The sequence below is a fragment of the Kogia breviceps genome, chromosome 15 (genome assembly GCF_026419965.1).
Source record: "Kogia breviceps isolate mKogBre1 chromosome 15, mKogBre1 haplotype 1, whole genome shotgun sequence".
NCBI lineage: Eukaryota > Metazoa > Chordata > Mammalia > Artiodactyla > Physeteridae > Kogia > Kogia breviceps.
The window spans coordinates 85,496,645-85,510,648 of NC_081324.1; the positions used below are offsets into that span (position 1 = coordinate 85,496,645).

General features: G+C 45.3%; 1 protein-coding gene across 1 annotated transcript in view; it reads right to left on the reverse strand.

The window, feature by feature from the left end:
- Positions 1–3,169: 3,169 nt before the first annotated feature.
- Positions 3,170–14,004, reverse strand: part of LOC136792680 (uncharacterized) — a 506,767-nt gene continuing 495,932 nt past the window's right edge. Inside the window, exon 4 of the mRNA XM_067014889.1 lies at positions 3,170–3,600. Coding sequence (XP_066870990.1) covers positions 3,262–3,600 — 339 coding nt within the window. The 3' untranslated portion in view covers positions 3,170–3,261. The remainder of the gene's footprint in view (positions 3,601–14,004) is intronic.

The window sequence follows — 14,004 nt, forward strand, 5'->3', positions numbered from 1 at the left end:
TGGTAAATCTGGATGATTAATTAACTGGTTACTCAACACAGTGGCTTAAAATGGTCATTTATTATCTGTCTTGGGTCTGGTGGTTGCCTGCGGGTTCTCAGGCGTCTCTCCTGTGACTGCTGTCAGCTGGTGGTCACGGCTGCTGCCCTCTGAAGGGCGTCCACTGCGGCACAGACATGGCCGTGATGTTGACCCCCTGCATCGACCCCTGCTTTGCTCCCTAGTCCTAACAGTCTAAGCGTTTGCTCTGGGGGCCCATTAACTTCTTGCCGCCTCATCGGTAAAGTCAGTTAAAGTCATGAGTTAATAAGTACTAAGGGCGGTAAGTAAGTAGCAGGTAGCTGCCCGGTAGGGCTGCCCAGCAAGTTCAATGACATGCCCCATGTGCTGTCTGTTAAAGCCGTGTCTGAAGGCGGCACGGACTTTATCAACTAGCTGCTATTATTTTGAGGATCCTGATAAGGGGCTATGGAAATGACCCCTCCCTGAGCCTCACGCTTGACTCTGAGCAGCACATTTTGGTCACGATAGAGGCTTTTATGTGGGACACAGACGCTCACACGTGGTTCTGTGAAGACCAGCCGTACGGCCCATTGTCATTGCTCTTTTGCTTTTATAAAAGAAGGTTAATAGCAAAGGCGTACCTGGCCCAGAAGCCACGGTGGGCTGGAATTTATTGAGGATGAAGTAATTCTCTTAGTGTTCCAAAATTCACCTCCTGAAGATGGAATAAAAGGAAAGGTGGATTTATCCTTCTCTGTGTCTCCCTGCCCTTGAGGTATATCTTTGGAAAGCTGCAGGTATTTTTTCTTCTTGAAACATTTAAAGGTGTCCCCTTTATATCAGTAATAGTTGAATTAATGGAGGTGTTCTGGGCAGGCAGGGGACAGGCTGCCTGGCTTTGAGTCCTGGCCTCCTTCAGTGGATGTCAGTCTATAAAAACACCATGTCGTTGGATTAACGTGTCAGACCTGGGAACAGTTGCCTTGTAGCGTTTGGAGAATGGAACACCATCCTAGCTTAGCATCTTCCCTATGGTTAAACTATCAGGATTTACATCCTTCTTTGCCACAAGATTATTTTTCAACAGCTTTCAAATCCTAACAATGTCTTCTAGACCTGGTCTGCAGAATTCTTGAAGCAGACCGGTGCCCGGTGAGAGACATATTTAGCCAGATTCATACGTATGTGACTGAGCAAAGACGAACAGCTCTTCAATGGAGCATGAAATGACTTCAATCTGTAAAGCTCGGTGTGGCCTTACCTGCCTGGCCCTGCCTGGGCTTCATCCTGCAAAGTGAAGTTGGAGAAATTTCAGGGGTCAGAACCCGAGAATAGGCAGGATTCTCCTCCCCATTACATACAACACGCTCCTTAGCTTTTCCTGAGGAGCACGGACTACGGATGGAATGAGCTAATTATTTGTGCAATTGCTTTTTCTTTTCAAAGCCATACCCCTCCATATAATCCTAGCTGGAAAGGTGAATTCAATGAAAGAGGAGTCAATGGGGAACTATCGTGTGTGCCCCCAACTAAAGACAGCAGCCAGCGCTCCCCTCCAGTCCGCTGTCTCCATGCATGAAATGGGTCCCCGATTAATTACTCTTCCATATTTTAGTGGGAAAAAGGAGGTGCTATTTTTACCTGTAACTTTCTGATATTCAAAAGCTGACGATCGACTTAATTAAAGGATACACACCATGCCAGGCGAACAGATGTGCCCCGTGCCGTCACTTGGCAGAAGACAAATGTCTGTCTTACTATTGGTCTCCTAGATCAAAAGGAGAAAGACCTGCAGCATCTCCAGACACAGAGAAGAGGTTCAAGCTGCATTTATTCAATGAGTGTATCTGACAAACTAGATACCACCATGCAAAGCGTCGGCATCCTTGGACAGGGAATGCTATTTACTTGAGCCAAGAAATGTGGGAAATGTCATTTATTTCTAACTATGGCTTGCTTATAGTTATTTCTAAGTTCCTTTGAGTTTGTTTTCAATTTCTTATTAGGAGACAAGGGGATAGAGTTTGTGGATGGAGTACCATTACAGGAAGGACAACTCAGTCTACAAAAACCACCCAAGTGGAGAGAGAACCGTTTCAGAGTTCTTTGTCACTCTTTGGGATTTCAAGGTTAGAGAAAAAGGGTCATTGGCTTATTTTGGTTTCCATTCATCAGACATTTTGAAAAAGCCTTTCACTTATGCCCCCTCATGGATGAGTGTGTCATGAATCAAAAGCTGCACAAAAACAACGTTGAAGGAACAAGAATGTCATTGATATCATTCGTGTGAATGTCGTTAATATCATTTGTGTAAATGTCGGTGCTTTTGTTCCATCGGACATCATTTATTGTTTGGAGAAGGAGATCCAAGGAAGGGTGACACACACACAACCAAAGCCCAGAAATGGGGATGTGGCGTGATTCCGTCAAGGACAAGCTCCCAGAGAGCTTCCGCCGGAAGACACACTGGGATTGGCTGCCCTCTCTGTCCATTGCGATTCCCCGACCCCTGCCCAAACCCAGACCTGGTTTTGCAACGGGGCTGCTGCCAGGTCACCATCTCTCTGTCTCCTTGTGAATCCCGTGCCGACAGAGACAGATTGTCCAGAAAGATCGGCAGTGTTTGTTCGACCTATATATAACCTGATGCGGGGGCATCACCTTTACCGCCATTCTTCTTATGCTTCCCCTGCTGTGGTGTCAGACTTCCGCTCTGGAATCTTGTCGCCGTGGGGCTGATCCTTCACGGCCTTGGGCGTGAAAACTGGAGCTGCTGGTGTGGACAACAGGGATTAAGGCACAGACGCTGCTCCTTCCTCCTGTCTTGCATCCCTCCTTCCACCTCTCGGAGGGCATGTCCAGGTCCTAGCATCTGACTACACGCTGCTGGCTCTGTGACCTCGGGCTGGCCTCCCTGAGGCTCCATTTCTCCACCAAATCATCGGGACCCTGCCATCCCCTCGAAGTGTCGCTGGCAGTTTATGAAGACGATCAGGCAGGCTGACCGCACGCTCAGTTGCTCAAGGAATATCTGCTGATGGCTGACTGGACAAGACGGGGGAAGGCGAAACCCAGGTTTTTCTTAACTCCACTCATTTAAGGGACACCTTCATGATTTGGGGGTCTCTGCAGCCCCAGTTCTTAAGGAGACCAGTGGATGGGAGGAGGCGGCCCAGCCTCTGGATGGTTTGCCCATTACTGGGAGGGGCCTGGGGAAAGGGGTCCCGGTGGGGAGAGGGTGGGCTCTGCCTCTGTCGCCTAAGGCTGGGGGTACCAGTCCACACAGCTCTGCCCCACGTACCTGGATGGCTGAGCAGGGCGGACATACCTCTTTGAGTCAGTTACCGAGAGACGGGAGTGGCCAAGAGACAGGGGTGTGACCCTCAAGCACCGTGGGGACAGTGACCAGCGAGGAGGCACCCCATTTCTGTGGCCTCTCCCCAGACCTGGGCTGTACGGGCAATAGCTCCTCGGGGGCAGGGTCTCGTCGGGGAGGGAACACCTCCTCTTTGCTTCTTGGTGGTGCCGGGCAGGCTGGTCCTCAGGCCTCCAGTTCCCAGGCTCCTGCAGGGCGAGGTGGGCCCCTGCTCTGTGCACCTGTGAAAATAAATATAGGAAAGCTCATTTTAAATGGAGTCAGGATGCCCTGAAGGGGAAACTCACCCATGCAACTTGTTGCAGCCTGTATAACCCGCAGGAAGAAAGGAGATAAGAATGTTACTTTTCGGGCTTCCCTGGTGGCCCAGGGGTGGAGAGTCCGCCTGCCGATGCAGGGGACGCGGGTTCGTGCCCCGGTCGGGGAAGATCCCATGCGCCGCGGAGCGGCTGGGCCCGTGAGCCGTGGCCGCTGAGCCTGCGCGTCCGGAGCCTGTGCCCCGCAAGGGGAGAGGACGCAACGGTGAGAGGCCCGCGTACCGCAAAAAACAACAACTCCTCACCACCCCCTCAAGGTCAGGACACACACTCTTGAGGGCATGAGCCCACTGTGGCCACCTTTGCCTGGCAAAGCAGTACAGCTATTCTTTTCTACTTCACCCAAAACTCTGCCTCTGAGATTTAATTCGGTGCTGGGGTACAGAGGTTGCATTTGGCTTCAGCAGGAGGAATTTACATGATAATCTGATGTCCTGAGACAGTCCTAACAGGGACCAAGTGGTTGCCTTATAGTGGCTGATATCCTTTTAGTGAGACCCAAATGGGTAAAAATACTCCTGGGCTGGGTGCATCCTGGCAGATGTTTTACCGGCTTTGTCAGGGAACAAAGTCTTCTCCACAGAACAATCACGTTGTCAAAAAATAGCAATGATGATTACCCTCTAAATGGCACACCTAGAAACTGGTGGAGAGGGCCAGAAGGAAATGCGCATCGCCATTGAACAAGGGGTCCAGGTGCTTCCGGTTATAAGGAGAAAAATGTCTGCAGTTTGATTATTGGGATCTGTGTCATACTTGACTGCTTCCTAACTGCAGACCCAATTTTTCTATCTGTAAAAAGGGATGCTGTAGCTAAAGGTCAGGATCCATTGCACAAAAGGCTTGGAATGCACTTAGGCAAATTGCACCCAGGTAGGCTATTGATCTGTAAACTTGCCTTTGCTGGATTTTCTGAGTAGACATTTACAAGTGGATCCTCTTGACATTTGGTCTAAAACCTGCTCCCTTCATAAAATCTATCTTCCCTTTAACCTTCTGGATAGTTTACTTATGGATGAAGCAAAACCCCAAATGAATCAACATTAGGACTTGTTAGCTATTTCAGTAGTTTTGCGACAGAAGAGTATTAAGTATATAGCTTGAGCTTTGAAATGAAATAGGTTTCATTTGAATTTGCTGTATTAATACTGTCCTAACAGCCACGACGAAAATTAACTTTTCTGTGTAATTCACTTGGAAAATAAGCAGCTTTGTCCACACCCAGCAACCAAAGCAGAGAAATGACCAATATTTAAGAAGCTTGCATCCTTTCCTAAAAGGAGCTTAGACTTATGTGTCATAATCAACGTTTCCTGACGAGGCCGAAATAACTTCGTTGTATTTGCACTCATTCAGAGATGAAAAAGAAGGGGTTAAAATAGTTCGGGAGTTGTTCATTCTAAATTGGTGTCATATCAAAAAGGCAATTCTCAATAGAAGAGATTTAAAAAATCCTTATAAGCATAGGGAAAAAAAATCATCATTGACCGAAGAATCAATGAAAATAAATAAAAGAATAATGAAAAGTTTTACTTTCAGTCATGGCAAGTTAGGTAAGTCTGGGATCATTCTAAGGTAATGAACCCTTTCTTTGAGGACAACAAAAAAGAGTGAATGTAAATAATAGTCAAAGTTTATTAACAAAGAATTCCCAAGCTAGTATCTAGAGTTTTACAGAGACCCGGGGTCGGGGGGATGGTGGTCCAGGATTCTGAGGCCTCCTTACCTCTCTGGAGGCCAATTTCAGAGGAGTTATTGGATGTACTGGAGCCTGAGAGGTTCATTTCACAGCTGTGTGATGAGCGGGAAAAGGAGTAAGGTTTGGGAGTTCCTAGATGGGGCCTTGACGATTCCCTCCACATTGTATCTGGGTCAGGAGGGGAGCACCTCAGGAGAAAATGTGACCCAGACTTAGGTTTTCCTTCCGAAGGACAGCATCTCAAGCCCAATCCCCTTTCATTAACTTTTCCTTTTCCTAGATAGATAGAAACGGATCTAGACTTAGGTAAGGAGAGACTTTATGCAAAGTGATTACTGAAACAGGGGAGAAGAACCACCGTGATAGGGGAAGGAACTATTGTAATGGGGAGAACGTTCCAATCTGAGATCAGCAAACCTGTCAAGGTGCAGGCAGAAAAGGGGCTTTTCTTTTATAGGGAGGAGTCCACAGGCTAGGAAGGATCTGGTGTCAGAAGTGGCATAAGCCCAGGGATTGATCAGACAGTTGATCAGGACGGTTTTCCCCAGAGGTCAGCTGATTGTCAGGAGTGGTTGTTAAGAGGGGTTATTCCTTGTTTTAATGCTCAAGTGTGGGACAAGTTTTAGGGGCTTGGGGAAAGGAGAGAAGTTGGATTCAGGTTTGCTCAAGTCGAACTAGTGGGAATTTTGGCCAGATTGGTTGGTGGGTACAAACAGTTCTGCTAATCGTTCACCAGGCAGTGAATGGGAATTTGGAGGGCCTGTGTCTGGCCTGTCCTAGGTAAACAGGGGGTCATCTTTGGGTCTTATCTAAGTCATTTGGGGAAGGGTGACTTCTAGTTTTGGCAGTGATACATTAGAGTAGGGAATATTTCTTGACCATCGCTGTTTTCCAGGAGCACAGGGCTCACATAAAATTCAACACTGTGAAGATCCAGACAGGTAGACACACAGGCACGTGGGATGGATTGCAAACCAGCATGAGAAAAAAGAAAGTTTGGGAAATCACGTGGCAAATGTTAAGAGTGGTCATTCTGGGTGCTGCCTTTACAGATTCTTTTTCTTTCTTCTTGTGTATCTACAGTTATATATATTTATTTATTTATATTTATTTATATATTTTTATATATATATACTAATTTATTATTGGTCTATTTGGGGTTGTTACAGGGTCAAGGGGGAAAATACACATAACTAGAAACACAAAGCCTAGCACAAAATAAGTGCTCAAATTTACTCGTGGTTACTCATCATCACGGTCATGGAATTAAAATAATGTGGAGGGCTTCCCTGGTGGCGCAGTGGTTGAGAATCCGCCTGCCGATGCAGGGGTCACGGGTTCGTGCCCTGGTCCGGGAGGATCCCACATGCCGCGGAGCAACTAAGCCCGTGAGCCATGGCCGCTAGGCCTGCGTGTCCGGAGCCTGTGCTCCACAATGGGAGAGGCCACAGCAGTGAGAGGCCCGCATACCGCAAAAAAAAAATAATAAAATAAAAAATTTAAAAAAATAAAATAAAATAAAATAATGTGGAAAAGCTACTTTGCAAAGAACAAAAGAGAGAAATTAGTATCTTACGAAAATTTCCATTTCCAGCAAAGTTTCCTCATAGGAGCAAAGCATGCCCGGACCTTGACTGTTACTCCTCTAACCTAATGATTGTGCAGGAATCTGTCATAAATCCCCCCTTGGACCTTTGGAGCACCTCTGAGGAAAGGCAGTGGAAGACAGGAAAGCATTCCCACAAGGTATTGTTGCCATTACTCAATGGGGTAAGATGCCTTACACTGGCAGATCCAGGGCTGTCTGTGCCACGACCATGGGAGTACCTTCTCCCATCCAGAGCCACGTGGAGAAGACTTGACTGTGTCGTGGTGCCATTTGCCACCTGTGGGTGTTTTGCTGAGGCTGAGAGCTTGATGCCAATGCTTTTTGGCTCTGACTGGAAGCTCTGGAAGCATTTTAGAGGCTGTGTTTAGGATCCCCTTTCCTTAAATGCTCTGGGTTTTGTTTTCTCTCAGTTTGTCCTAAAAATAAGACAGGGAGTGAAATACTCGAGACCACTTGATTTTGTGACTCTCACTGGGTGATTGCATCCGGTAGCTCAGGGCTCTGCTTGGAAGCCCGGGATGTGGGTTGTGTGACAACTCTTGACACGCCTGGGAAGATGAAGCGGACTGCGTTCTTGGCCGTTTCACTTCAAGTTGAAGGTGAACCTGGTCACTGGGGACAGTGTCTTCACTCAAGGCTGAGAAAGTTCACAGGACAGCTTTTGGCCCCCAAAGCTGGTGAATCCCGGAGCTGACACGCAAGTCAAATTAGAAAGTAGGAAAGGGGGCCACTCATAGGTCCAGAGGAAACTCCAATTCAAAAAGGTACATGAACCCCAGTGTTCATTGCAGCACTCTTTACAATAGCCAAGATGTGGAAGCAACCTAAGTGTCCATCGACAGATGAATGGGTAAAGGATCATGTGATACAGATATACAGTGGAATATTACTGAGCCATAAAAAGGAATGAAATACTGCCATTTGCAGCAACATGGATGCAACTAGAGATGATCATACTCAGTGAAGTAAGTCTGACAGAGAAAGACAAATATCACACTATATCACTTATATGTGGAATCTTAAAAACAATACAAATGAACCTATTTACAAAACAGAAAAAGACTCACAGGCATAGAAAACAAACTTATGGTTACCAAAGGTGAAAGGGGGGAGGGATGAATTAGGAGTTTGGGATTATACTACTATGTATAAAATAGATAAACAACAAGGACCAACTGCATAGAATAGGGAACTATACTCACTACCTTGTAATAACCTATAATGGAAAAGATCTGGAAATGAGTATATATACATATGCAGAACTGAATTACTTTGCCGTACACTTGAAACTAACACAACATTGTAAATTAACTATATTTCAAAAAAAAAAAAAAGAAAGTGTGCCACTGAGTAGAAAACCAGGTTATGGGCATGGGCTTTGAAGTCCATCCAAGTTTATTCAAGTGGAATAACATCTGTGGGCCTTCATTTTATTTTCTTGTTTGTAAACTACATCTATTACTAGAACCTACTTCACAAGCCTCTGGTGAGGATTAAATGAATTAAGATGTGCAGAATCTTAGAACAGTCCCCTGCCCATAGCAAGCCCTCATTAGGTGTTTGCCATTATTAAATTTCAGCCTGTGAGCCAAAGCCAGTCAATCGAGTTATTTTAAAGGATGTTATTTGCTGTACAATATTTTGTGTTTCTCATATGCATACAAGAAACATCCAGAATGATGAACAGTGGCTATTTCATTTAGTATTTTCTGTGTCTTTTAACTCCTTAGCACTGCATGTGAACAGCAGATAGCCTTTATATATCTATATCCATATCTGTACCTGTAGCTATATCATCTATAACTATGTATCTTCCTATGTTTATTCTAAAACACGACGTAGTGGAGTACGTTATTATTCCTACTAACGTAAACATGAGCTTTCATAATCCACTCTGTGTCTACACCATTCCTGCTCCTGCCCCGTTTTGCAGCATCCGGAAAACAGACCACTGGACCCTGGACACTGACAGCACATTAACAAGCACATATTAGATGTGACAAAGGGGCTTTTCTACTGGATTCATTGGAAATATCACTGGGTGATTAGAGGATACCAGCTAATGACTTTGAGTAAGCATTTCTTACAATTAGTAGTGACTAATGAAAAATAAATAGGGCAGTAAATCCCACTGCTGACATTACGGTAGGGAAATTCACTGGCCTGAATAGCCCTCAGTTTAGAACTTGGAAGCAGCACCAATGAGAGATCTCTAGATTAGGACAGTATTGCACACCAGTTAAAGCTTTTATTGTGTGCAGCGAAATGGCCTGGGGTGATGCCTCTACTTTGTCATTTATTAGCTGTGGGATCTTGGGTAAATTACTTAATCTGCCTGGGCCTCAACTCTCTCATGTATAAAATACGGTTCCTGATAATAGTATGACCCTCGCACATAGGATCACACACGTGCTGTTAGTATCATTAGGGAGAGTGTATCAGTCAGGTTCATGGCAGGAGACAAATAGCACATTCAAAGGGAAAAACTGAAATAAGCTAATACAGGAAATACTTGAAGAAGGGTGGACAAAGTTAAGGGAGCTAATAAGAGATGGCACCGCACCTGGGAATATGCACAAGCATAGTCATTTCCACCTCCAGCCTTGAAGGGAAGAAAAGTAAGTTTTTACCAGACCCAATGAGAGCTGTGGCCATGGGAAGAGGACCGGCCAATGGAGGCACACTCTTCCCTAGAGTAACAGAGACGCCGCCGAACCATGGCAGGAAGAGAGAGAGGGGAGCAAATACCCTGACCTCTCTCTGCCCTCGTCCTTGGCAAACCTGCCCATGCCTCTGTTGGCTACAGAAGTCAGAGGGAAGGGAGTTTAGGGCACGTGGCACAGAGAGGCTAGCCTCCTGAGCTCAGAACAGGGCAGGAACGGGAAGGGTGGGCAGTGCATCCGGAGCGGTGAATGGGAACTACCCCACCCAGAGGACAGTTATCTTCAAGGTCAGCTGCTGTAGACACTGACTCAAGGTGAAGAAATGGAGGAAATATTGCCTATACAGTGATGTCTCTCTTTGCTAAGAGCTGATCAAGGGACAAATATTGCTGTCACAATCACTCCCTTTTAAAATCACTTTCCTGTGGTTTAGCTAGGATCCGAACTGGTGACCATCCTCTCAAGAACTGGAGAAGAATCGAAACAACAGCAAGCATTTCTGTAATGCTTTATAATTTACAAATTGCTGCCGTATATTGAATCACTCTTGAGCCTCATAATGAGACTGTTTCAGTTAAATATTTAGAAACATTTATACATGAAGAAATTGAAGCATGGAGAGCTGCTTTGGCTAGGGCTAAGACTCGTGTAATTTTGAAATATTGATGTAAAATTAGTATAACATAAAATTAACCATTTTAAAGAGGATCATTCAGTGGCATAAAAACACGTTCACATGACGTGCCACCATCACCTCCAATGAGCTCTGAAACATTCTCATCAGCCCCAAAGAAAACTTGGTACACATTAAATCGTCATCTCCTCATTCTTCCCCCATCTCCGGAAACCACAAAACTGCCTTCTGTCTCAATAGATTTGCTTATTCCTGGCATCTCATGTAAATGGAATCATACAGTATGTGGTCTTTTGCGTCTGGCTTCTTTCACTCAGCATCGTATTTCTGAGGTTCACCCATGTTGTAGCAGGTGTCAGTGCTTCTTTTTTTGTTTTGGCTGTGCCATTCGGCTTGCAGGGTCTTAGTTCCCCGACCTGGGATTGAACCTGGGCCCCTGGCATAAAAGCCCTGAGTCCTAACCACTGGACTGCCAGGGAATTCCCAGTGTTTCATTCCTTTTTACGGCTGAATAATATTCCATCGTGTGGGTATAACCCACTTTGTTTATCCATTCATCCATTCATGGAAATTTGGGTTGTTTCCACTTGAGGCCATTGTGAATAGTAGTACTACCATGACTTATTGTGTAATTTTAACCTGTGTCTTTTTAGAACATTCATGGAGATGATTTGAAGACCTAGCTTTAGAGCACAAGATCTCGAATTTACTCCTCCCCTTCCTTGATCCAGCAATATGCTTGGAGGGCTTTTAGTGGGGAGCAGGCTCTGTCCTAGTCACTGGGACACAGCAGTGAACAATATAAATCCCATCTCTCGGGGCACCATGCAGTGACTTAGGAGATGAACGCAATGGTTCCACAGAGACACACGGCCTGATGGTAAGAGCTGAGAAGAAGCCGGTAAGGGAGGTAAGGAGCGCCATGGATTGGAACAGATGGCCATCCCATCCTGAAGGTTCCAAAGAACTTTCTCTGATAAGGTAACATTTCAGCAGAAGCTTCATGGAAGTGAGGGCAGGAACATTTCAAGGGAAGAGTGCTTTAGGCAAAATCAAACCCAGATTCAAATCCTAGCTCTGCCAAAAGGCAGCTGTGTTACCTCGAGCAAGTGACAGGCTCTTTGAGGTTCAGGTTCCTCCTCTGTATAACAGGATAAACAATACCTGTCTCATAAGTTTGTCTTCTCGGTACCTTGAGAATACTGTAAATGGCTCTGCTTTTTAGCCGTTTGTTGTTTCGATGCAGAGGGCTCCACGGTGCATTTAAGGATCTGGCAAATGCTTTGAGAACAAAATTGGAGGGTGGCATTTACTTCTCTGTGCTTCTTTCTCTTCAAGATCATGGCCCCTCAAGTGCTGGCTTTTTTTTTTTTTTTTTGGCAACCGTGAAGACAATTTTTGCCTCTCCATGCACGTGCGGTTGCTAAAAGCTGTACTGGGTTCTTATGATATTTAATTCAAAATACTCTCTCAACACATGCTGATGGAACCAAAACTAATTTGGCAGGTACTTCTCCAGGTGGGGATGCCAGAAGATCTAGGACAGTAGCCAATTTCAGGTAATCTGAAACAGCAGCAGAATTCTATATATATCATTTTTGCCCTTATAACATTTAACAGTTTTTGTTCAAGGGCCATCTCTTCCTTTCACTCTTAAAAACTTTTTCCAGATTTTGCTTTAAATTGAGATGCTGGGAAAATCCACATCTAGGTAAGGAAAAACAGCCTTTGCTGCTCAGAGAGACATTTATCTAGTGGCTGCCAGGGAATTTACCGCTGAATCCCCTGAGTGGTAAGTTATGTGAACAAAGATGCTTGGGAATATCCATCCTTCAAAGAACCGAGGAGTGAGAAAAAAAGATGAATGTAGGAACGAAAAATCTGGTGCAATTATTCCATATTATCTGCTCTTGGGTCATTTCAAATATTCAACAAGCTTCTCGGCACTTCTGAATTGTGATTTCTCTGTACCCATCTGCGTCTCTCAGTGCTGCCAAAGTGTCTTCTTATCAAGTTGTCTGGGCAGTGATGGCCCTTGTGAATTACCTCTCCAAAGCCCACGCTGAATAGGAAGTCACCAAGAGAGTGAAGTTTACAAGATAAGGGCTGCCCTCTCATGTCCCAGCATCCTGTATCGGTCTTGGCTGTTCTGGGTGTCAGGGGGTTCAATGGTTCTCTTACACAGCTTTGACGTTTGAAAGTGTGGCTGCCTCTGATAACAGACATCAAACCTTACAAGTTTTGAGATAGGATTCAAACACCTCTCCCTCCAGTGGGGATGTCTTGTTGTACAAGCCGTCGTAACTCTGAGACCCCAGTCCTTCTTCCCTTGCTGGGCTAAATTTTGATACCAACCACTCTTTCATTCTCCAGTAACGGGCTCTTTGCTATCCAAGACCGTTAGGAAGGTACTGGAACTGGTGGACTTCATGGGAGTGGGCAGCCGTGGAATGAGGATGTCCAAAGTTGATGAGGAGGAGGAGAAACTGACCAGGCAATGGACCAGAAGATGGCTGGAGAGATGTGGGCGGTTACATGTCTAAATTCAGCACTGGCCTCCATCACTTATGAGACCATCAGTGAACCTCACTGTGCCTCAGATTGCTATGGATACAGTAAAGTACTAGTAACCCCGATGGCGGAGCCTTGCTGGAAGCATGCGGTGAGAAAATGCATGCAAAGCTCAAATGCTTGGCCCAATCCACACCGACCTCTCCTCTCTTTAGTAAACATGCCACTCCAGGAACAAATCTATGTCTTTTGTTATCTATCTATTGATGCCGCTTGATCAAACGAGAGTTACTTACTGTATCCCTACTCTGTGCAAGGCGTGTTCTAGGAGGACTGACAACTTGAGAAGTGTATTTCAGTATGATTAAAGACAATTTTTTTAATGCATTTGCTCTGATGGATGAGTTCATGAACAGTCAAGAAACCCTGAGGTTTCCAATCTCCCAAGTGGTCCCCTGTCCTTAAAAGTCCAAACTCTGAGGGGGTCCCTTCACATAAAACACAGTGTGACGATTGCCCCCAGAGTTATATAACTGAGTGGTGACCTCACTGCATCTACAATTCAGAATTCTTTCTGCTACTCTTGAACTTTCCCGAGCAGGGAAGGAGTGGAGGAGGTTGCGGTGGCCAGGGAAAGTAGACGAGGTGTCCCCATGGCTGCCCTTTGCCTCTCCTTTTCCCACCGAACATCTGGTCTGTCTGGGACAGAGAGAAGGGACCAGACATTTCACAAGTGGCTTTGCAGACAAATTCCATTACGGATTCTGTCACCTGCAGCCTTCATCTCCCCATTTCTTGAATTCAACAGAAACAGATTTTACTGTTCTAAACTTGGGACATTTGGAATATAGAAAGCAGGTGGTGCTCCAAATCAGGGGTGATCTGGATAAGAGACTAATGAGATAAAGTCCCTTTACTTCAGACTCAAAAAATAGTCATAAAAGGAGTGGGATAGGGAGGGTGGGAGGCAGACTCAAGAGGGAGGAGATATAGGGACATATGTATATGTGTAGCTGATTCACTTTGTTATAAAGCAGAAACTAACACACCACTGTAAAGCAGTTATACTCCAATCAAGATTTTAAAAAAAAAAAAAAAGAAAGAAAGGGAGCCTTGTAAAAAATGTCATGGAATCAATACATGGGCTCCAATTAGGCATGTTAGTATGGAAATCATGCCCATGTAAGACTTT